Below are 26,437 nucleotides of genomic sequence, written 5' to 3' on the forward strand. Positions count from 1 at the left end.
TCTTGAAATAGGTTTGATGTTTTTAAAGAAATGTTAAAATATGTGGTGCACTGGCATTTCAATTCCTTCATTTTTAAATAAGATACTTGACATATTTTCTGTCTGAGCAACAGCCATCTTTATAGTGAGATAACACTGCACACCCGCAATACACCTGAGAGACATGCTCTTCATAACACAAGCCCCCAGGGAGACGAGGAAAAGCAGAGAGAAAAAACACTACCTCTATCTCAGCATTTTCTTTGATGCAAAATGCGCATCACAGCAAAAGGCTTTTGTGATTTAGATGCTAAGCTTTTAATGTCTGGGGCTTGAATTTCCTCGTGCATTTTTTGCCATAGGTAAAAACTGAAATTCAGTCTCAACATATAAAAAAAAAAGTAGGCCACTGATGCTTTTTCCCCAAATATCACCTTCCTCTACACTTGCATAAAACTTCAGCTGTCAGGAATGTACAAGACAACTTTTGGAAAATATGATTAGAGATTCTTAGATGAGACGGAAGGTCTATGAGCACAGTGGGAAGGGTGGGAATAAAAAACCATGGTGCCTTATGTAACCTGTCTGCGGAGAAGAAGGGAAAAAGATAAAGAGAGCGTGCCAGAGACGGAGAGGATTGTAGAGTATGCAAGCTGAAGATGACAAGATATAACTCATCTGTGGATAGGCTGTTTTTCTTTTCTTTTCAAAAGTGCCTATATGAGGCTGAAATGTTTCTCTTCTCAAGTTTTTGATGAAGTCCCAACGGGAACTGGCACCACAGTGCTACAGAGACACTATCATAATATTTTGTTGAGACAGAGAATTGAGTGAGGAGATAAATAAGTAGAAAATGCATACATGCAGAGGACAGTGTTTGAGCTGTGCCTGTGTATAATGGTAGAAAAATAACTGCCTACACCTTTCATTTTCTTTTTGCAGTTTTCTAAGAACGCCACAGGTATTTACTGAATCACCAGTGACAATTCTCAACACCTCGTTAAATGTTTCACAAATATATGATAGACATTGAATAACCTTTTATTTTATTTTTTTAAATTCCCTTCCCTGTGTCATGTTCCTTGAAAAGCAAAGCTATACCAGAGCGGAAAATAGCAGTCGTAGAGACAAAATGTGTCTCTGTGACACTGAAATAATGCTGCTGCCTCCTTTCGCTGGTATAAAAGCCACCAAGAACAGTGGTGTGGCCGTTGCTATAACAAGTCTCATTTACATTTGAAATATGAAAATAGCAAAGAGGCAGCCACAGACAAACAAGGAAACAGAGTAAGTCAAAACATAAAAATGTATCCCCTCAGATTTCCTTTTAGAGACTGTGCCTGAACAGTCGCCCAAAGGCAGAGCTTCTCCTCTTTTCTTTGGCTGTGTTTGTGGCTCAATTATTACAGTTTATATGACCAAAAACGTTATTCACCCTTCTGATCACACAAATGTGACAACACAGATAAATCTATTCAATTTAACTATGGGGATTAATCCAGAGCATAAACACATAAAGCCACTTCCTTCAGTACATTATGGTTCATTCTATGTGAGACATTATGAACAACATAACATTGTTGGCCAACAAGCTGAAAAACATAGTACTAAGCCTTTTTGCTTTTCCAAATGATCCCTAACAATCGTTGCCTTCCCACTGGCAGCACTCCCAGATCCAGAGCTATGAGGATCCTATCAGCTGCGGCCCTGCGGCGGCTGTGGTCACAGTCCGCGGGCTGGAGGTCAACCCAGACGAGGACTAAGTGGAGAGGAGGAGGAGGAGGAGATCACTGCCAAGGATGAATGCACCGCTTAGCCAATGAGAGGGCCTCGAGGTGACCCATCTCTCTCACTCTAGTTTAGCTACACTCACTGAACCCCAAAAACATGGCTGTGAGAGACTCTCTTTGGGTTGGATGTGTCATGACGGTCATGGAGAATTTTAACAGTGTGGAAACAGAAAAAGGGCACAGAGAGAATCTAGAGTATATTATTGGTGTTTGGATCCTTGAGCTAAGTTGCAAGAATGAAAAAACAGCTCCATACAAAAGCATTTCACATCAGGACAAACCGAAAATGAAGGGACTCTAGCGAGCAATATTTTTTTTTATGTATTTAAATACAGAAGGACAAAGCTCTAGTACCTTTCTTTTAACCCTTCCCACCCCACGGCCCCCAAATTTGGGGGCTTTTTCATGCACCCAAAAATAAAAACTCATCAAAATAAAATTCTCATATCAAAGTCGACACACTTGCCACATGGTTACTGCTAGCTCTCTGATACTTCAAGTCACACAAACAAACAAGGTGTCATATGAAAGCTGAGACTTTACCAATTGACATTGTTACAGTTGTTTTGCTATATTATAAACATTTGGTAAATTAGAATATAAAGAATATAAAAGTAAAAAATCAGTGTTTGTGGAGGACTTTTTTGGGGGGAGAATGTGGCAACGGTCGTTTAGCTTAAAATGCATTTTCTTCCATGTGGCTGGTCATTGGTGAGTCTAGCACTAATATTACTACTACCTGTCAAATCTATTGGTTCTGACCTTTTAATGGAGGTGTCACCCTAATCAACCCGTCCATTGCGGAGTTATGAGCCTGCATATTTGTCGAGGTATTAGCTTAGCATTAGGTGGGCATGGCCTATCTGCTTTATACATCTATTATAACCTATAGATGTGTAATAATGTATGTATACAAGTAAAAACTGATGTAAATAGAAGTGATGAATATCAATAGTGACTTAAAAGTGAAATATATAGTTTGGTTCATTAAATTAATTAATTAATTAAATTTCCAAGATGGCCGCACATAGCTTCATCTACATCATTTGTAAGGAGATATTCATTGTAAAAGTGTAAATTTTCAACAGACGAGGACATTTTTTATCATTTCTGCTTTGTGCCATCTTAATTTACAAAGATCCAGAGGCATACAAATTAATACACAACTGTGCAAATTTCTGTCCCCTTTATTATGACACCAAAAGTATTCAAATACACCTAGTGGTTGCTGAGATATACTCAATTAATTTTGGGCATGCCATTTTCAAGCTGATGCCTTAAAAATGGGCTTGGGGTGGAAGGGGTTAAAGTAACCACTGTCCGTAATCCTGGCATACTGAAGCCACACATTATGATGTACTATTCTTTCATATAAACATATTTGTCTTTATGTATTGGAACACCAATAAGGTACAATCATAGCTGTTCTTACCGCTTATAAGTTAAGATTGCATAAGTTAACTGCAAAGACAAATGTGCATCTACTGCAAAAACAGACACATAATCATATTGTAGGGTAATGCTATAATTGTGGCAGCTTCCTATTTTATTTAGGGGGCTGTAAATTGAAAATTAAGTTAGAAGTAAGAATAATCCCCTTTACTTACAGGGATTACAGCTGGTTTAGTTAGAAATTAAAATGTAGCTATGCTTTAATTGTCTTCAGCCAACTGCCTCTATTGTGCAGAGCAGCTTTCAGAGTAGAGATAAAATATTTTGTTTTTCCAGTGTGCATAGAGATTGTGTCAGCTGACAAGGCTTACTCTGTGTGTGCACACAGAATACATAGAATAAGTAGCATGTCTGCAGAGCAGCAGCAGCTTTAGTGTTCTATGTCTCTACCAGGGATATATAAAGGTACAGCTGTACCCCAGTGTGCACTTTTTTGGGTAACAATTTTCAAAGGACAAAAGCGTAAGGATTTAGAATATGTTTCATGTGGCATTCACTCAGGTAAATTGTGGTTGCAGCCTGTGTAAACAGCTGCACTTAAAAGGATATTCCCAATATTTGTGACTGTACTTACTTTAATATGCGGGTTTATATTGGAGGAATTATTATACCATTTATCACCTGCCATAATGTTCAAACTTAGCATTAACTTTTCTTCCTTCCTTCCCCTACACTACACAAGCTATCGATCATAAGGTGATACTGGTTGGCTTTGTAGGATATATTCTTCCACACCCATGCATGGCTCACACAAACACACTTGAACAGTATGGGTGTAAGAGAAAAATGTCTGCATGAAGTTTCATTACCACTGCAGTCACTAATACACTTATCAAAGGTAAGAGTTGACAGAAGTTGAAGACAGGTAATTCCCATACATAATTGCAGGTGCTAGTCATTATCATTAGGTAGAAAGGACCATGCGCTTTGTAAACATGACATTATTTCAGACATCTTTGTAAAATTTGATGAGTTACTTAGAAACAAGGCCTGAGTAATGGCTAAATCAGAAGATACATATATACTTTTTTAAAATGTTATACTATGTATGCTTGCAGGACAAATGCAGCTACAAAGCAGACATCTCTGCATTTCAGCACAATGCTGCAATTTGTAGATATTTCAGCACCACGGACAGTTCATTATGCAGCTACACCTCTTAGACTTTTGGACATGGACAGCTGAGCCTGCAGCTGCTAATTGAAGACTTTTTGAGGACATGGACAGTTTACTATGACAGCAGTTTGTAAAAAAAAAAATTCTCATCATGGACAGATCATTATGCAAAAAACACCTGGAAGTAAGTAGACTTTCAGGACCATACACATGTCAGTATGTAGCTACAGTTCAGAGCAGCTCAGTTGCTATGGCATGTTTTTTTTGTACAAGGTTGTTAGCTTTGACATGGCACAACTTCTGGGTGAAAAGTATGCTAATATTTTGAATAGAACTACAAACACAATTGCCCTTGTCCCGTTGCTGTTTGTAGTCCAAATGCCATTTTTTAACTTGATCGAAGAGGCGGGGTTATGACAGAGAGGTGGGACCTGGTTAAAACATGCCTGCAGGCTATGGCACAAGGACATAAAGAAACATTTATAAAAAGCAACAATTATTTTTGAGTATGGCTCAAATCGTAAATTAAAGCTGAGATTTAGCACAACGAGAATCCCAAACCTAAAAAATAGAAAATGTGTTAAGATTTAATCTACCTTCTAGTCAGAGGGACCTTGTTCAATGACTAATGTGTACAAGGATGCTTTGTTCACAACTCTTTCTAACATTGTGCTCAATGTCCTGACAACTTTTCACAAACCTGTGAAAATACATTAAAATTCAAAAGCAAAGGCACAGGTTGGCAATTAGTAACCAAGCTGACTCTTCCAATGTCCGCGGGTGGCTGTTCTTACTTTTGTTTTTGCCCTCTCTTCTCATGATATGAGTGTCCTCCCATTGGAGCAGGAATATGGATAGTTTGATCGCATGAGTCTGCTAACAGCAGAGATGGTGTGGGTGGATGGCAGCCTCTGACTACAAATGAGAGCACACAAACGCACAGTCTAATCCGTCACACGTGTAATGAGCGCTTCCCTACTATGCTCCCTTAAGAACACAAGCATGAGTATTTGCATAAATACACACAAACACACACACACACACACACACACACACACATATTACTGCACATCCACTCCCACACACAGACATCTATAGAGACAGGGGGGATGTACGAAGCATGACATTCATTTGATACCAATGCCCTAAGAGATTACACACACACACAAACAGCATGCAACATGTCCATAGCATCATGCTGAGAATTGCTCTTTGTGTTCTTACTTCCTATGTGCTAAAACCTTGAATACAACTATGGTAATAATAGTGGAAGAGCAGCTGCACACATGCCAAGTATATAGAGGTGAAGTGAAAATCATCTTGGCTTCTGTTACCCCTTTGCTCTCAGTGTGAAAAAAAACATGCCTCCAATGAAAAGCCACAATGAGAGGAACACTGACAGATGTTAATTAGGAATTAGTCACACCGGAAGGTAATAGCAATAAAATTATTGCTGATTGGTTCCTGGCTGCTGCAAAAGGAAATTGCCTGTACTTTTGAACAACCTATCTTAGCCACTTAGCCAGCCAGTTCTCACTCTGTCCTCAACAATCTCCAGGCTTTCAGTGAAGCAGCCACCTTTTGATTATTTTGAATGTTTTCTGTAAGGAAACACTTTTACATAGGCGTGGGAGAGATGATCTTAGGAACATGCATTCAACCCAGTGAACCTGAGCACAATCCTTACAAACAGGGTAGAACTGAGCAGCAGGAGTCACAACCCCCCCAAAGACACCAATTAGTTTGGTGTCTTTTATGAGAAATACCTCTGGCCTTCTGTGTTTGTGTAAAATAAAAGCTTACCCTGTGATCCGTGGGAGAGTGTCTGTGGAGAAGAGGGCAATTGGTGGCTTGTCCCGCTCTATCAGCCAAATGGTGTATTGCCCGCTTTGTTTGGGATGGAGGAAGACAGCCATGTCCAGGCTACAGGGACCTTGCCCACCCCAGAGCCATGGACTCAGGACCCATGGGCCACTAAATGCTGAACTGTTTACCCAGAAGAACTGACCTGGAGGAGAGAAGAAGAAAAGATCAGAAATCAGAAAACCCTGTGCGTAATGCAGGTTAAAAATAATCAGAAAGGATAATCTCTCAAACGTGATGACATGCTGTGTGTACAGAATCCAGAAGTGTGATGAGTTATGGCGTGGGATAGTTTTAAGGCCATGTCTAAGAATAGCAGCTTGATGAAAATGTATGAAATAAAGCTGCTTTGAAAATGAGTAGTCAATGACACCCTGTGCACAAAAAAAGTGTAGCGGGTGAAAAATCAAAGCCCATTTTTTATAGCTTTGATAATAAAGTCCCCGTTTCACTTTCAAACCTATTGCACTGATTCATGCAGGAAGTTCATCAGAAGCTGAACATTCTGCTGGTGTATGCGGCATGGAAGCACAAAGCATCTCCACTTGAAAGGAGCAAAATCCAATTTTAATATGTTCAAGTTAAGAAAAGTATTGTTGATGAGAGGAGTCTGAAAAGAATAATTGATTTTGTATCATTCAATGAAAGAGTTCAATGGGAGCTCGCCCTGTTGTTGCTGTTTATTTTGCTTGCCAGTGTAAGGGTCATAAGGTGAACTTACTGCTGCAGATACAGTTGTAAAAATGAATCTGGGAGTTTTTTTAGCAGATGCATAATGTATTTCTTTTTGTGCATTTTTTTTTGATAGTTTCCATTTTCATGCCTCTGGATAATGGTAATACCAACTTTGCAAGGGTCAGATTGCATTCAAGTATGCTTCTCTAACTAGGACGCACGTGTCTATTTGTGTATGTCAGCTATTTCACAGTATTTTGCCATTAGCTGTATGTTGGTAGTTATAAAACAGAAGAGGGGTGGGAAAATAAGGCTGTGGAAACTCTTAATGGCTGCAAAACTTTTGAATCTGGATTATTCAGACTCCAATGACAAGAGCTTTATACATGCGTGATAACTTTGTTTTGCTAAAAAACTGTAGAATTTGAATGCCTTCAAATTAGAGTGCTCCAGTTAAGCCTCATTTCCTCTTCCCTCCACATTTGCATGCTTCTTACACAGAGGGTCCAGACAGTTTGGCATGGATAGTCCGAATGCTTACAGCAAATTTGCAGGCAATGTGGACTGTGAACACATTTTTCACACACCCAGTTGCGAATTGATGTAAAGGTTTTAAGGCTTAGCCTGGGAGGGATTTAGGCCTGAAGGCAGAAGCTTTTTAACTCTTGCTTCCTTGTTCTAATAAGATACCTGCATGGAAGCAATTATTTTCAAGCTACAATTAAAATAAAAAGAAAAGACTGTGAATCCATAGAAAGATTTCTGCCTTCGCTTCACCTGTGGATCCCGCTACCTAACAGAGCTTGATGCCCTTAGTTACTACATTACAAGGTCTGCTTCAACTGACTCACAATTTGCATTTGTAATATGATGATGGGGGTGGGGGGTGGGGTTAGCAGTACGAATAAATATGATCACTCATCGGCTTGTTTTTAAAAATGATTTGCATTGAAATATAATTTAGAAAATGCATAAAATATCATCTAAAAAGTTTCTTCTATCCTACAACTAGTAGGAAGGTCACATGTGGTTCATTGACTCACATGACCAGCACATGCTTATGGCATAGGCCAAACATAAGAAGTGAACTAAGGCCCGCGTTGTCATGAGTTTGCCCTCAGTGCTACAAAAGAATTACTTCAACTTTACATTTGCATTTGCAAATCCCTTAATTTCAGTGTGTTAGCAATGCTGGCCCCAGTACTTCTAGATTTCAGGCAAAATTGGGCGACCTGATTCTGACACATTGTGAAATATTTTTTACATGAACATATCTAATTAGGTCATCATTACTTATTATGACTCAGGTGACGTCTTGCTGCCTCAAGGTACTGCTGATTGTCAAAATCCAGTGAAAGTGTCATTTTTTTTTCCCTTCACCCTTATCCTTAGCTTTGAATAAAATCATACAGTACTGCAGTCCTCCTACCTATGAAACAGCAGAATGTACAAATATAATCAAACATAAGCACAGCTGTGTCATCAATTCTGCCCAAATGGCACACCGATGGAGAGCAGAAACCTGATCTCCTTGTCATAAACTACACCCACTCACTAGTTCAGGAGCATGGATGACATGGGAATCAAAGCTCAATAAGTCTTCACAGAGCACATCAGTGGTTCTCAGGGGAAAGGGCCTGGCCTTCTTGGACTATCCAGTGCACAATAACAGGAGCTTCCGTAACAAAGTACAGAGGAAAGCCCACACATAGATCAATATTTGATTCCCACCACCCACTGCAGCCGAGACTGGTCCCCACCATGTCCCCACAAGGATAGAGGGTTAGGAGGAGGAGAACATATGTCAAAGAAACACTTAAAAGTCACGGTTTCCTAAACAGGGGATCTTTTCATGACTTCAAAAAGAACAAATATAGATGAACAATCAATGGAACAACATAAAAGATGTGGAAATTCACAGCTTTCTTACAGGTTAGGATGACTCATTCTGTAAGGCACCAGGATCTTTTCAAAACACTTGTTCTAAATGGTGGAAGACTCTATCTCTAAAACAATTCAAGACTCTGTGGCTGAAGTGAGAAACTTTCAATAACCACTAATCAGTATTTTTGTTTCTGTTCTTTTCACCCACATCGCCACCTGTTCTCTAGTTGGCCTTTTTTGTTGTTGTTGTTGCAGTAAATAGACTTGCTTGGAGGCAATTTCACATTTATCTGATAAGTTCAGACTTGGTGACACCAGCTTAATCAGCAGTGTTTCTAAAATGGTACTTGATTGCTCAGAGGAGGAAGACACCCCCCCCCCCCCAAAAAAAAAAAAAAACAGAATCAGAAACATTTCAATCTAAAGCAATAGTTGTATTGTGTATCATTGAATCAAGCTGGTAAACACTTTTCTCGCTCTCTGTGCAGTTGCAGATTCAATCAAGTCAGGCTCTTATTGACATAGCATACCAAATCAGGCCAACTGTTGCTGAGAACAGAATTCCCTCAGATACTTAAATTGCAGCTAAAGGCCTGAGAGAAGGAGGAAAACAAACCATTCAAATTGTATTCTCTGCCAAATCCTCTTATAGCATAATGCATTTTTCCAGGGCCAGCACAAGCTTTTTGGGACCCGACAATTTGAATGCCGCACATTTTAATTTACAACCCATTCATTCACACGACACAGTGACAGAGTCCCACTGTAGAAAATTGTGTTGAACTAGGTTCTGCATGCTGATAGAAAGCCATCTTGTGATGGTGTATTGTTAGTTTAAAATGGTTTGCTGCCACAGTGATTTAAGGGGAATGTTTTACGGTGAAAAGAAAGAACCTTACAATTTGTACACCGCAGTTATGTATAATTGGTTTCTGATGGGTTTTAATCTGCAGGGTTTCATGGTTATTAATCAATCTGCACATCTTAAAAAAAGGGAGCATTTTTATGCAAAGAGACACCAAAACATTTTCATTAATGGCCCAAAACATACACAGACCTTACACAAGCAAATATAAATCACAGAGCAGAACATATTTTATAAAGCAAATGCGGCCAAAAAACACAGAATGAAGACTCATTATCTGTCTCTCAAAGCAGAATTATATATATAAATATAAATTTTAAAATTTGACAAATATTTTTGATCTGTTTTTCTGACATTACTAACATTTCTGCACACTTGGTGTAATTACTGTATTGTATATGTTCACTGGCATGTCGCCCATTGTGGATGCAACTTACTCTGATGTTTAGTGTGCGTAAAGCACATAAAATATCATGTGTGGGAGTAATAAACACTGCACTGCTTTTGTTTGCTTTTTTATGCAGGGCTAGGTTTGAAAAAATGGCATAATTCTGAGAGTGTAATGCAGGCAGAGGCTCTTGGGGTGTATGGGTTGTGGTTTTGTTGTACATAAGAAATAGATGAACAAAATGCATGACAGCGATGTCAAATCTTTGGCAAGCTGTTAATTCAATTTGATACGTTTTTTTCACTGCTCAATTCTGTGAATTTTGCTAAAAAATTAAGGAGTACCATATTTTTATTTTATTTCTACAGTTCACTGTATTGTTAACCACACACTCCCGCTGAGCTGGAAGTGAAACATAAGTGAGTGTGAAGGCGACTGACTTAATGAGGGTCATTGTCAGACTAAGAAAAAAGCAGAAAAAGATGTGAGCATTCAGATTTTAGGTTAGTTATGTAAGTTTGGTTCAAGACATCTTTTTCAACTAAACTTTCATATAAAACTGATTAAAGGTTCATGATGCATGATGAATACTTTTCAGTCCAACTGTAATTATACTCGCTGACAACATAAATTTACAGCAGCAAACAAATCTGTCAAAGAGCGGGAGATAACAGACATAAAAATGGAACTCTGACACCTGACTGAAAGTAAGTTTGACAGCAGGAGATTTGGAACGGCTCATTAAGTCATATATACAACTGCTTATAAATTAGGCATGTGTCTGAACAATATGTAGGTGATCGTTATGCTCATGAAAAACATGTTAATGAGTGTTATACAATATATATATATATATATATATACACAGAAACAAATGTTTGCATGTAATAAATCATGCTGCATCTATTTGCAGCTGGAAGTTTCTTATATATCACACCCACTTATATATACCTAACCCTGCATACATACATTCATATAAATATCTGTTGATGATGCCTTGAGGAGCTTTGAAATGAAGTACACAACTCACTAATTACTTCCCTAAAAATATACTGAAAAGAAACTCATTAAAAGTACACAGGGATGTCCTTTTTATTCTTTAAATGCAAGTTATCCCCAGAGTGGTGTAATATTATTGTAATTTCATCATTAATCAGAGGTAAAATAACACGTTCCAGTAGCCATCATGTCATCTGTGGTGGTCTGTGGAGTCAGTAAGCCTTAGGTCAGGGAATTGAGACTTTGGATTGGTACACCATTTCTCATCCAAAGCAAGGTAAACAAGGAAGTCAAGAGAGTGCCGTAGTAATGATTTAAAGAAGGTAAGGGAGTTCAGCCATAGGGCCCAGCAAGTTGACTGATTAAGTGGTCTTTTTTATAGATAGAGGTGATACAAACATTGCCAGTGGGACTTTTTCTTACTCAGCACCATCTACTGCTGCTGAACTTTCATTTACAACTAAATGATTCTAAATGACAATTCTCTGTCAGTCAGCTGGCTTGTGCTAACCATACACTGATGCAAAGTGTGGTTTTAGTGGGGAAGTGAAGAACTGTATAATTTCATTTAGCCTTTTTCCACATTACATATCTTTGTATACAGTATATTTAGCTCAGCCAGAAGCCATTTCTGTTAGTTCCAGACAGAAAACGTGTGCCATGCCTTACAAGCACTCACCCTTTTATAAAACCAATGCATGACATAAACTGTCTGGAGACGATGTTTCCATCTAAATAAATCACTTTTCACACAAACATGCACTGTATGTTTTTAACAACCATCTCCTGGAGGTACCAAATCCAGAAAAAAGGCTCAGTATTGTCATGACCTGGTGTTTATTTATGGTTTTGTTTTCCTTGTTTTGGGTTTTTAGTTTAATCTGTGTTTAGTTATTGTTATTTTCCTGTAGTTCTGGTGTTTTGTTTCCTTGGGTTTGTGCTTGTGTCTAGTTGTCTAGTCTTGTTTTGTGTTTCTAGTTGTCTAGTCTTGTTTTGTGTTTCCTGTTTTACTTTGGTAGTCCTGTCCTCCCTGTGTATTGTCTTGAGTTTTGCTCCTGGGTTTTCCCTCCTTGTTGATTACCAGCCCTGCCCTCATGTGTGTCACCTGTGCCTCGTTGTCTTCCCTGGTCCCTTTGTATATAGTCTGTGTCTTCCCCTTTGTCCTTGCGAGTTCGTCTCGTCTGTGTGGGCTTTGTGTCTATGTCTATGTCTTGTCCATGCCATGCCTGCTTCAGGTAGTTTCTTTGTTTGATGTTATGTTTTTGTTTACCACGCAAGGTGTGATTTTTGGTTAGGTTATTTTGGACTCTCCTTTTGACCACGTAGTGTGATTTTTAGTTTTGTATTGTTTTGCCCTCCTGGCTTTAAATAAAAGACCTTTTTTGGATTTGAACCGCTCTGCGTCCTGCAACTGTGTCCTCACCTCATCCACAAACCCTGACAAGTATGGCATGAAATAAAGGCCATGCACATTTTCACAAACCGCCCACTCTTCATTGAAAAACAGCTCTACTGTATTTCTTCCTAAAGAGTAATGGTATCACAGTAAACATAAGAACAGTAAAAAGTAAAAAATTTTAAACAGGACCTTAACAAATTATTTTTTGAAATGTAAAAGTTGGTACTCAGCCTTTTCTTTACTGAGTTTATTGAACTTATACACTAACACTACAGTAATAAATAACTCAAACTCAAATGATCCATTTAAAATATATAATTTAAGAAAACAGTTGAGAGCAGCAGTCTGGTTAATGTTCACAGCTCATACCTACAAGATGAAAATGAATATTTTTGTTCAGATGAGATTAGTACAGATAAAAAATACCAAATGTTGCCTCAATATGTACTTTTACAATCTATTACTACTCTTCTCACTCTGTTGGAACTGCTTAAACACTCCAGACTTGATACAGAAGGATGCATAACTAAGCCTCAGCAAAATGATGAAAATGAAAGCCTCAACTTTAATGTTTTGTAGAGAGAGTGAAAGAACTCAGGAGTTACTTGCACTGCTGTGCTCAAATAATTCATGATTTTACATGCGTGACTGAAATGTTGGCATTGTAGATCCAGCAGTCAAGAAAGCTGTGATGCCACTCATAAAGAAGAAGAAATTGTCTTTAACTTGCACCACTGCCAGACGTCAGGATATCATCCTAGGTTTCCTGAATAAGTTATTTTGATTCTCAGAGTGGCAACTCCAGCCATGTGAGAAATTTGAATATATCTAAACCCCAGGATATAAACATCTAAACTGGTGGTCTGTAGAGGTCGACTGACTTCATACAAGTTGCTGAAGGAGATACAAATAATGAATTTGATGTTTAAATACACAATCAATAGGAATTGAGGCAACAATTTGTCCTTGTGGGTAAATAAAGTCCAATAATTAGATTATTGATCTAGTAATAGTAAATATGATTCTAATTGTTTCCATACTAACGTGTCTCCCCTACCAACTAAAAACTCGTCAACTCAAACCAAAACCAACAAATATTCAGACCAACAAGCTGGGAACAGAAGGGTTTATTTGGCAAGTTAATCCACATTAAGCACCAGCAATGACATCTTCAAATCCTCGCATTAGACGACCCTTTGTCCCTTTACACCATTGTTTTTACAGAAGCCACCTTTTTGACAGCATAATTCTTGCTACTTTACTTTTAAGTGTCTGCCATGTACTCTTGCCCACGTCAGAATAATTCAGTACAGCCGACCGGAAGCAGTGCACCATCAACATGTTCTGACAAAGTTTGGCAGTAAACATTTAATTTCAGCAAGACTATCTTCAAAGCGTTTGTGTAACCTCTCAGTCGCCCAGAAATGACAAAGTGTGAATGTGTTAACAGCATGGTCAAAAAAACTAATTAAAAAGGACTGTACTAAAGGACTAAAAGGCAGACTGACTGGACACTGACAAAAGGGGAAAAAAAAACCTCTGAGGCACGCTGACAGTATGGGCGGGATGGGTTTACGCAAGTTACCCTGTCTTGCCTGGCAAGCAGACTCAAGATCCAACAGCTGAGGGAAATATATAAAGAACTGGGACACACACTGCCTTTGTAGTCAAGACAAAAAAGAATGAATACATAAATTAGTAGATCCTCTGAGTGGAAAAAGTGCCTGAGTGTTCATTAAAAAAAAAAAAAAGTCCCTGGCAACAGATATCCACCCAATGAAACTAGTTATCATACAGTCTGTGGGAAGGTAGATATGACTGGTTGTTGATTATTCCCCAAGCAGAAGCCCATAGTATGCCCATGGTGTATGTAACATTAAATAGAGCTGGTTATAATAACTTTATTTAGGACTTAATAAGCCTTTGTTTTCTCTTTTATTCCTGTATAACCACCCTCCCCCCCACACATGAGAAAGAAACAGGAATAAAATGGCTGTGTGCTGATGTGGAAAAAACCAAACAAAACAAAAAAAATGTGCAGTTTGCATTTTGTGTGCATGTTTAATTAATTTGCCCAGATTAGAATTAATGTGTTTGTGTTAGCATGTGCACACGTGCATGAGGGTGCCACAGTTCCAGTTTTGTTCCTCAGTGTTGGTTTATGAGTGTGTCTTATAGTCTAGAATGGCTGACTATAGAGAGTGGCTATAGACTGAGGGCCAGCCAGCTATAGCAGCCTCTCGGCTAGGTAAAAGGAGTTGATGGATCACAATCCAGTGGGGAAAGTCAACACTTCCTTCCACTGCCAACACCTTCTGCCTGGCTTGCTTACAGTGAGAAATCCCAATGCTGTTCTCAACAAGAGGCCTGGAAGCATCGGACAGAAGCGGCAGCCAAGAACCACACACAGGGCAGAGCAGGTGGAGGATCCATGAGTTCCCAGACACACATTTCTGAACTCTGACAGAGAGCGTGTCGAAAATATCTGTGTGTTCGGGTGAAGATAAGAAATGCAATGACAATGATATTAAATAAGGTGTCTAAACGTTAAAAAAATACTAGACTTCTTGATCGAACTCCTTGAAAATAGAATAAACCACGTCAGTATGTATATGTTTTTGCTACAGCACCATTGTTGAGTGTAAGTATGAAAATAAATTCAGTGACAGACTGTTCAGGGTTTAGTGGAAGAGCAGAAATTCCCTGATGACAACGGTGGTTCAGGGCATGTAGAGAAACAGAACAGAAACAAAACAGAGACAAACATTTCCAGTAACAAGTTACAAGACGTTCATCTTGCTTTTCTGATGAGAATAAATTAGGAAGAAGAAATTATTCTTTTATTTCCATGTTAGGGACTTTTAAAGTCACTGTGGCTAAGTGTTTTTTGTTGTGCTGGTTAAGCATCAAGTGCCATAACATATCGACAATTTCTCTGCAAATTTCATTTCTTCCTGCTATTTCTTGGTACTTTTTTGAATGAGTCAGCTCGGGCTCAGGCTCAGCCTAAGAATATGTGTAATAGACATAATGGTCAACAGTGGCAAAATAATAAAAATAATAGTATCATTGTAAAAGCTTAAAAGAGGATACTCTCAGGGGGAAAACCTGAAAATAGAGGTATATGGCAAGAAAAGATGTACTCATACTCAAACCAGGAGGACTTTAAAACCTAGCCAAGTATTTTTGGTTTCTGAACCTGAAGCAGCCACTGAAAGTGAAACAAAATGAAAATAGTAAGCCAGGAATTGAAAACATGTCCTGTGTGTGAGTGGATCCTCCACTATGTCTATAATGTGAACTTTTGTCTGCCCCTGTATCTGCTGGTCTATTCAGCTTAATAAAAAAATGACACCTTTCAATTTCTAAAGCTTTTGTTGTGAAACTGTAGACCAGCGTTGCTATTAAGAGACTGCAGTGTTACAAGTCATGTGGGCTGCAGTTATTGTACACTAAAAGCAGAGAGAGAGCGAGGAATGAAAAGAGCAGCAGCCTGTGAATGGTGAAGTGAAACATTTCATAGTAAATCAGCTAGAAATGGGACAGTGATCCTCTACGTCTTAAACTGTGTCTCCATCCTCCTAAACTGGTTAACTGGTGCCAGGAGAGTAGGAGTAAGCAAAACACACTGTTAAATCCAAGAACATTCCTTCTGTTACACTTCTTACCATTTTTTTGTCCTGTTTTGTGATATCGTAGCAAACTTGATCTGCAATTACTAATGGGAATAAGTAGCTGGCTGTAAAGAGAAGATATGCCAGTTCTACAAGCTGGGTTTTCTCCAAAGGTTTACACCAGGCTGCATTACAGTTACATCAATACATGAACACACTACGACTGCTCCTGAGACATGGCAGTATGATAAGGCTGCTTAAATCTTAGCCTAAGTCCATTGCTGTATAGCTGTACTTGAAATATGTGCACAAATTTTACTTTTCTTGAGGTGGATGATCAAAACAATGGCTCCACATATTGCTATCTCACTTGGTATTAGTGTGGCGTTTAGGGTGAAATTGCAGTTTTCTGGCACTCTTGCTTGAAATGCTGTCAAAGCTTTAGCTGCAGCATTCACAGTTTGACGAAAGCCCGCCAGCTCCTTTGCGGGGGGGTGTGAGACGGCAGATAATGTGTGGAATCCTGCAGGCACTTACTGGTGCTGAGAAAGACAGCAAGGACACTGTGGTAATTTAGTGCTATCCACCATCACAGAATCGAATCAAGTGCAAGAGCACTCAGTCATGCTCAACAAGTCCCTCTGTTTATTATCAGACGGCAGTCATCGCCTCACGCTATGGGTGACAAAGTCACTGCCACATGTAAACACATGGGACGCCATGCTGAGAGAGGCTTGTTGAGGGTTTGTGGTATGCATGAACAATCACACACACTCACTCACAGGCTCTTTTTCATTCACTTGATTTACAATCAGTCAAGCTTTTTTTTCTACGAAAAACATACATTCAGAATTCCAACAGGAGTAAACATAAACACTGCTTGAGGTCACACCCCCAGCAGAGCTTCTCTGAAAAGAGGCAAACTGGTTGAGGGGTCGATTGGTTGCCCTTGTAATTGCACATATAGACAGGTTGCAGTGTGTTCCGCTGCTTCACTGACTAGATTATTTAAGCACTTGACTATCCCACAAATACATTATTGATCATGCCGATTCTCTGAGCCTGTTTCAATTAAACTACAATAAAAGGCTCTTAAAAACATACCCACCCAAATGGATTCACTTCAGAATGCTCACCCACCCATTTGTGCATGCATGGACCTCAAACCACGCTCACAGACGAACAAAGTATACTCGCACTCACAGCGAAAGCTAATTTAATTAGCTATCCTGCCAAACAGGCGCTTCTTTTAATTACTTGTGGCTGCTCCCTGCAAAGTCTCTCACAGCTTGCAGAATAAGAAACTCACCATGGATTTCATTAAGTAATGACTGTGGCATATATGTCGTCCACGGTGGAACACTGAAGAATAGGACCAGTCAAAACGCAGCCTACATATTTTCCAAACATTGTCGTTCCTGAGATATATGAAGTGGAAAATTAATTCACCAATTCCTGTGAGTGAAGCCAACTTATTAGAACATACTTTGTTACTATGATGGAGAGCACAGGGTTTTCAGCAAGCTGGTTTTTGTGTTAATAGATCACAGAAATGAGCAGATATGAGAAATAAAACAGCAGGGATCTAGGCGAGGAGGCAAACAAAAAAGAGTCAGTTTTATCATAAAGCCTTATAACACAAGCCCGTCCAATTACAGACACACACAGGTTCCTCATGATATGCCAGGATGAACAATGATTGCAGATCGACTGCCCATAATGACTGTTATATTGGTCTGTTATATTGGTGGTGTGTATTGATTCCCTCTTTTTCTTGTCATGGCCAGCCACTGCTGCACTTAGTGTATCATTGTGGCTGCACCAAAAAAGTGTACAGTAATCTGTGCTGGTGATTGCAGGACAGAAATCAGTGACCAAACGCACAATATTCAACCATCTACTAGCTTTTTGACCAAAACCATATTTGTAATAAACAGCACAATATCTTTCAATGACATCCAAATGGATGCACAAGCCATCATGAATCTTTAACATAGAACTGGACTGAATAAGAAGCAGCACAGCTCCATAGCAACAAATAGTTCATCAACACAGCTCATAAACAAGGCACTAGCCTTTTTTTGTTAATATATTCTGTCTTTACAGGAGGATATATATTTCTTTATACACTAGCAGTGAGCCATGCCTAACCCTGGAGGCCTAAATCCATCTGTGTTGCTCTCTGTTTTAATGTGCTCCTCTGAGAGCCACTCATCCCTCTCTCCCTCTCTGCATCTTTGCTGCTGTCGGTCCATTTCTGTTTGTGGGAAAGAGAGAATGTGATTGCCATGGTAACCAAGCCTACTTTCACTGACAGGAACCGTGTTGGGTTGCAACCAGCAAGAACAATTCAACACATCCACAAAGCCCTCAGCGAATTGAAGGGCAAAGATCAGATTGCGTGGAAAAAGTGGACAAGCACTTTTCACAATCACTGCTGTGTTTCTATAAAAACTTGATAAAAGATAAATAAAAGTATTATTAACACCGCGACCTTTATTTTATAAATGTTCTTTCACTTTAAAGTCAGCAGCCAGGGATAAAATTATCTAGCTGTGCAACATATATAGAACAATAAAGCCATTAATAAATAGCAAAGTATTACTTCTCCAACTGATTTCAGTGCTATGTTTGTTTAAAGGGCTTCTTTTCATTATTGCTTATGTTTTTTCAGCTAAGAAGGACTGTTCCAGCTGTAATATCTAGTGAATAATAAAAAAAGTTAATTTATTAGAATTATACAGGCTCAGAAGTGTTCATGGCGGGAGTGGTTTTCAATGCCTGATAATAAAAGAATAATAAGTGTCCCTGAAATGAGACCCTGGTAAGTGGTTTGTAGTTCCTAAGTTCTCATATTCAGTGGTGTAGCATGCATCATGGTCAAGGGAATCTAACAATGTTGATTTTACCTCTGCTACACATGGCTGTTATGAATGAATTAACTTATTTTGAGCCATCATTTTAGTCATGATTACTATAGAGCACCATGCCATACTTTGCCGTGGGTGGTCAACCACGGCAGTCAGTTCTGCACTCAAAAAGGAATGTATTTAGTTCAGAGGATCCACACGATTGAACTGAGCTTTAAGACATTTTGGTTGATTTTCCATCAAATCCTTTCTGGCTCCCCTGCCTGCAGTTTTTTGGAAGGATCTTGTATTCTTGATTGCGGTTGCTATTACACCTTTGGCTTTGAGCAGTAGCTCAGCTTGGCTTCAAATGCAGACTGGCAGAGGGGATGCATTCAGGCCTGTGGTATTTCCAAACAGTTACACTGTCAGTCTGGCATTTAGCACAACAGTTGATGGACACTAATAGGGGCTTGGCTGGTCCTCTACCTTAAAGAGAGTCCTTGTCAGCATGTTTGTGATCAAAGGGTTCTAACTACATGCGTGATTGATCCAAGAAGCCTTAACATAAGACCTATAACACAGGTGATTTATAGCCATAGGTTAACATTTGCACAGACTTTGGGCCAGTAAAGGTGCATAAGGGCGTAACTTGGCAGTAGTACAGAATAAGGTCAATAAATGCCTTGAATAGTATGGTCTCATCTCCAACTGAAAGGTTAGACTGAAAAGAATAACAATACTCAGGCCCTAAAAGCTCCTGTTCTGTGGAAACACCCACAAATAACGTTTTTGCAGCCAATCTCCAGCTACCTGACTGTCTACAGCTGAAATGCGACAAACCCACAACTTTCTCAGCCACAGTGAAGTGGTGGGTTCAGATTGTTCAGTCATTTTAGCATCTTCAAATTTTGTTCATTGCTCACAGAGTGCAGTGTCAACAGCATCATTATGTAAAATTGCCATAATTTTGAATATCACTTCAAATGGAAAAGGGAGTCTGATCAGTGAAATCAGCTGCCGTTGGGCTGAAGTTCCTGGGGTTTTATGAAGAGTCTGTCTCCCGGAGCTGGATGGAGACTGGACTGTGAGACAACTGCAGGAAAACAGACATTTAGAGCCACGGCTATACTTAAGTAGAGCATGCTGCAATCTTGACGCATTCACACAAGCTCCCCCCCTTGATTCCAAATCCTAGCGTAAAATTACTGTAATCTTCAGACTTTGTTGACACTTCCCCACTGTAGGCTTACAATTACAGGTATGACGTAGGATTGGTGTGAAAGAATCAGCTATATGCACTGTTTCCTAGAAATAAGAATAATGCTTCATTTCAACCACTTCTGCCTATTGACTGATTTCCACCTCTGAAATGCTTGACAAGCACACATCAGAGCTGATTGAATACATGCTGTTTGACAATTAATCCTTACTTTTTTGGTTACATTTCTTTATATTCTTAGGTGTTCTTAGGAGCTTTTCAAAATGTCAGATGTAAGTAGGGCACTGACTGTTATCTGCCAAATATGACTTCACTCTCCATCACTGTCTTTTACACTTTATACTTCCCTTATTTTTGGCATTCATCTTTCTACCTGCCACATATTATCTTCAAATCTCTCTCCCTCTAATCTCTTTTTTTCCACTCCATCAGTACCTGTGACAATTTTTCCTACTCTCTTTTCTCATCTATGTGTCTGTCACTCCCTTCTATTTCAATGTGTGCTATTTTCCTCCATTTTACAGAGCCTCCCATCTCTGTTTGTGTCCATTCACTTTTTGCATCATTATCAGCTTCAATTTTTTCCCACTCTCCTTTCGTCCTGTCCCACACAACTTATGGTTCTGTCACCGCCGGCCATCCTGACAATCTCTCCCTCTCCTCTAACCTTCTCACTGCCATTTCTTTCCTTTCTCTTCTGTTACCAGTTCAGCTCTGCGGACAGCCTTTGCCGTGTCTGCCTTTAAAAAGAGAGAGGGGGGAAAAAAGCCCTTCGTGGTATTGAGGGGATTTCTGTCTTCTGTCAAGAGCGGCACAACACACCAGAGGCACTTTATATTATTTCAAAAAGTGAAGAAACACAATCACAAGCAGCATAAAAAAGCAGCACATCCTCACACTTGCACAAATTGTTGCACGGGGGAAAAAGGTGCTCATATCTAAAACTGTTTGACATCCCAGCAGAATTTAAAAGTGGTCTGAGCATTTCTCACAGTTTGCTTTGCATCATATCAACAGCATAGTGATATGAAATCTTAAATTTCAGCTCGATGTTCTGCTGATCTGTGATGTTTTTGTTCCTGCAGGCCTCCTAAAGTTCATTAAAATGTCAGGGATGCACCCGTTTTTAACAAATTCTACATCATGCTCTTTCAGCTTAAGGCATTTACTCCAAGGAAGAGAAACAATTGCTTTTACTTTATCACCCGCCTTGCACCTCGGGATAGCAGACTTGGACCTCTCACCCTCTATATGCTCCTTGCTCTATGCATCCCAGATCACCATGAGGTGTTACACAGGTGCATTCATCAGGCAGCCTTTAGCTTTGAACTCGCCCGGTGTTTGTGCCTTCAACTTTCCGACCCTAACAATTCAGTTTGACAATACTGCCTGTAGTGTTGAGAAGTAGACTTTTTCCCACTTGCTCTCCATCTAATTAGTGTCAATGCTCAATTCCTCTTTTCCTTTACATGGCACTCACTCTCTTCCCACCCACCATCAAAGCTCTCAGCACAATTAAGTGTGTAAAGCGAGGCGAGGAGAAAAGAGAAAGGGAAAAAGAAAAAAGACAGCCGTGCAATCTTTGAAGTGCAAAGTGAGATGGGGCAGGTAACCCTCTTGCGAGAGATTAGTTGGGTTTGCAGCTCTGTTGGCGAGCAGAGAACATGTACTTTACTATAGTCTAACAGCATTTATCCTGTTGTTTTGTGCTCCACAGAATGTGTAAGTAGAGGTTAGTAGGCAAACACTACACAGACATTTTTCAGCGTCTGCCTGAGCCACAGAGATTGCTACTGTGTCGCAAAGATGTGTTCCGAGAAGGAGCTAACCATTAATCCAACCCCCACCCACCACCCTCCTGCCAACACTCCCCCAATCCTGATGGTTAGGAATAGCGATGTACACACACATTCTGTGCATATTTTATTTTTATTTTTTTGCTGGGCATCAAAGCTAAATAGCCACCATCTGCATATGGGCAGTGTGAAGTGTTCCTCCAACCACCACCAAAAAAGTAAATCTGCATTCTCAATTAAAATATAAGGCAGAAACAAAAAGATTTTACTACCACTGATCATTCATGACACACAGTATTTGGTAAGAAAGTTCTTCAGTAAAAACGGTGTCCATTTATTGTAGCTCCATTGTGTATGCACAGAGTTTCACATTCATGTGCTGTGCTCACCAAGTGTGTAGGGAGCTCTTGAAGTCTTTACACTGAGCATAGGCTTGAAGTAGAAGACAACTAGGTCCAACCTTATTTCCGTATGGATTACAGAATGAGGGGTTTGACTCTGGGTTGTGTCAGGTTATGAACATAATTTATCTTTTAAAGTGTCATCTGCAGGTGTAGTGGGGATGAGGAGAGAAGCAAGGAGTACACATATTGAAAGACCTCTTCGCCTGCTCAAGTGCTCCTTCAAATGGCAGGTACATTTCAGTTCTTTCAGCTCCACCGTTCTTAACAACTTGTTTTTAGCAGACACACCACACTCAGAGAGAACAAACAGTACAGGCATTTCCATTCTGGCTCCTAATTTACAGTCCATCTGGATTATACCGTCTGCCTCTACATGAGGGCAGTATAAAACAAATAAAGAAATAAGAATAAAAATAACAAAAGCTCACTTGGAGAAAAAGCCAATATGAGCCCATGGAGGAACACCCCTTTGGAAAGCCGTGTAAAAATGCCTTGAACTTGGGATCATGAGTCAAGTGAACATAACAGAAATAAATGAAGAAGAGGTGTGACAGAGGACAGAAATGAGGGCACAATATCAGGGGAACACAAGATTGATGATACCTAGTAATTTTAAAAATCACACACACTCTTCAGCAATGAACTGACATCCTATTGGGTTAATATTGTTCATATTAATGATCTGTAGGAGATTACTGCTGAATTTCATAGTGAACATAAAGACATTAATTACAGGCAATGCATGCCAGACAAATATATTTAGCATAACCATACATTTCAGTAGATTTAGCCACACAGCAATATAACAAGTGTTGCAAAAAAACTAATGCAAGCCGATGACCCTGCGAGACAGAGATGGGTAAAGCAACAGCAGAGAAGGAGAATAAACTGTACTCTTAGCTAATGAATGTGTGAACCTATTTACACATGGAGGTGATTTTGAAGCTTAATAATTTGTTACACAGTTGGTCTGATTCTACAAACACTTGACTTGTTGGAGGATTCCTCTACTAAGATTCCTGCCAATTTCTGAAAGCCCAGGAACTTTGGCAGGCCTGGTATCAAAGACGCACCTACTGGACACAGTAAATTGGCCATGATTTAAAAGACTGACTTTGTGCCAAGAGGTTGCAAAAAAATGTAACACTTGTTGCTGCATTAAACAGCAATCAAGCACATTTTATGTACTGTACAAATACAAAATAGGTGTGTATCACAGGCATGATTAGGAGAAACAAATTAGCCTTAATGGTCTAAATTGCTTCAGCAGGTGAGCACACACGCTCTGACACACTATGTTAGAGTGTAGAGTACACAGATAACTAGTAAACACAAAAACAGTTGTATAATGTAGTGTATCACAGCAGTACCTTCAGATACTTAGATAAGTTGACACCATCTCTTCTCCTTTTGCTGCTGCCTTAGAATTAACTTACATAACCTGGTTGGATTAGAACATGAATATGAATAATGAAATAGCATAAGCTTTGAGAGCTATATTGAGAGCTGTAGATGAATGGCACCAAAGGTGACGTACAGACAGTGAGCGTTTGCCCGCCTCCATTTTTTTCTATGTAAATATCAGGTCTGCCATCTGAGTTTATGATGGTTCAACTTTCTCAATTTGCTGCCACAGCTCACTGTGTGACCATGGCAACCACAGACACTCCAAAGAGGAAAACAGAGCAGGAGGTGTTGAGTTATAATAACTTTGAAAAACTTTCAAAGTTAATTTAGACATAACAATTTCTACAACATATTATTGTGACATGGCAAATAATGATAATAAAAAAAGATTTTCTGCAACGTTGGTTACCACTTTGGACCTTTTAGGACTGTTACAGTACTATGGGGCTTGTCATATAAAAAGATATAGTATAATACAGTATATGATACTAATATTCCCTGACAAATAAAGAAAATGCAGATTATACCAATCGTTTAGCCAGACACAGTACATGTGTTTCTGTACTCTGCAACAGTGAAAATCTTCTGGTAAACACCATAGCCATGAGTTTATCCCTCTTTTTGATCTGTTGTATCACGTCAGCACGGAGCTCGATAGAGAATAAAGACAGATTGAAACAATGACTGGGAGATTACCCGTGGGGATTTTCGGGGAAAATTGATACATTTTCCGATTCACATTGGTTTCCAACTCAGCAACAGTGATTTCGACATAAAAGCTAAAACAAACATGCTGAGTCCACAAACTTTAGTGAAGCAGCTGCAGATGGTCGGTCTCATGTGAGAAAAAAGAGACACCATTTAGACATGTTGACACAAATGCCCGAGAGACATTGGCTCTATAGTGTCCTTAGTGAATGGATAAACCTACGACTACCTACATCATATGCACTCATGCACACACTGTCTACTGTCACAGGTGCTTGTTTTTAAACTTTGCTCTGATAACAAGATGGGTTATTACTCTTTAGTGCCAGGGGACATGTTGTCCATTTCCAAAAGGAATTGAAAAATTTGATTTGTCAGACCACTGGGCCAGTTTGCCTCAGGACCAAGAGGATGTCACAGCAGGTTTTATTTTTTTTACTTGTATGAAGTTTAACTTTAAATAGTGATGATGTATTTGCTGACAATTGGTTTTTATAGCTGAGCCAATGCAAGTTTTTTTTAAGGTAAATCAAAGGATGAATCAATTCCAGCATGTATCGCATTTCTACGTGTACAAGAGCAAATAAATCTGCATCTGAATCTACAAACATTCTGCAGAAGAACAAGTCTCTAGGCACACAATGTAAATTTTATGTGTTTGGCACAACAAAATATATATCTGGGAAAAGCACCAAGGCTAAAAAAGACAAAGTCAGAGAAACACAACCTTTAAAAAAAAAGCAAAAAAGCAAATCAAGGACAAAGATAAAACAGCACAAGCCTCTCTGCAAAGAGGAGCTTTCAGTTTAAGGATGTTTTACTATTACGTTGCCCAATACTTATGATTACTGCACATAGTGCACAAAACAAACTATGAAAGGAAAGGAATACATTTTAGTGTTGTCTGTAAACTACTACTATGCAAACAGTGACACTGTGGTTACTGCAAAGTAATAACAGCTTTATTGCCACAAAAGCCAATATCATGAAGGTTAAAGTACTGAAATGACATTTTACTGTGGCATTTGACTGCAGTTGCCACTTTTAGTGTCTTTCTTTCTCTCCTCCTCACAATCAGGTCATTTTAGTCTCCCTGTCTTTTCACACAGACGTCATTACATTCATTAAACCTCAGCAGGTGGGGTAGAATCTGTGTGTGTGGTGGTAAAGGGAAGAACAGTTAGAGCTAATCAAGTAGGAGGCCACCTATCTTTATCAAACCATTTGACACTAATACCATTAGGTGAGATGCATAGCTATGTGAGTTCATAAAATTAGAACTGGGGCCAGCAGCTGAGCTAGTGCAGACGCTAAGGCTCCTATACACAAGCAGTGTGATGAGATTAGCATGGTGCGCTAAGCGCTGACAGGCCTCATCAGTCCACATCAGGAACAGCAGGATGGACCCGCTGTGAGAAAAACCATACTACCCTCACAGGCTTTCTGTGGGATGGGTATGCATGTGTATACCCTATACTGTGTTTGGATTAGAGAGTGAGTGAGTGAACAAGAGCGTAAGAGGAAACATGGAGAGACACACAGAGAGAGAGAGAGAAGGACTGATAGTGGGCAGGGTCAGGCAGAGTTTGTGTTCAAACTGAAAAAACCTATTAACAATCAACATGACTCAACCTCTGCCTGGGAAGGCCAGATGTTCCAGAGGCTCCTGTGCCAATGCCATTAAGAGTCGAGCCAAATACACTTGCAGATTCATGTTACTGATGGCGATGCTGATAGGTCAAATTGAGTGTTACAAGTTCCAGCAACAAACGGCCGACCTGCCTCGAACACTGATTACAGCAGACAGGCATTGGAACGTGTTCTGAGGAGAGCAGACGTTTGGACGGAGCTCTGCGCTCAGGCCAGCTCTGTCATTCTGGGACAATGTGACCTTGTACAAGCAAAGCACATTAGCAGTTGTCAAGGGGAGGAAAAGAGCTGCTGCTAGTTAAGGCCAAAGAGGGACCCTGCATCGTCCTGCTGAAGGCTGACATTGAAAGCTGAACCACAGCAGCAGACTTCAAAAC

The 26,437-nt window shown here is 39.6% G+C and overlaps 1 protein-coding gene across 1 annotated transcript in view; it reads right to left on the minus strand.

Moving 5' to 3' along the window:
- alk (ALK receptor tyrosine kinase) overlaps positions 1-26,437 on the minus strand; it is a 236,237-nt gene that overhangs the window by 85,542 nt on the left and 124,258 nt on the right. The window contains exon 5 of the mRNA XM_028395006.1: positions 6,141-6,345. Coding sequence (XP_028250807.1) covers positions 6,141-6,345 — 205 coding nt within the window. The remainder of the gene's footprint in view (positions 1-6,140; positions 6,346-26,437) is intronic.

The sequence above is a fragment of the Parambassis ranga genome, chromosome 22 (assembly GCF_900634625.1).
Source record: "Parambassis ranga chromosome 22, fParRan2.1, whole genome shotgun sequence".
NCBI lineage: Eukaryota > Metazoa > Chordata > Actinopteri > Ambassidae > Parambassis > Parambassis ranga.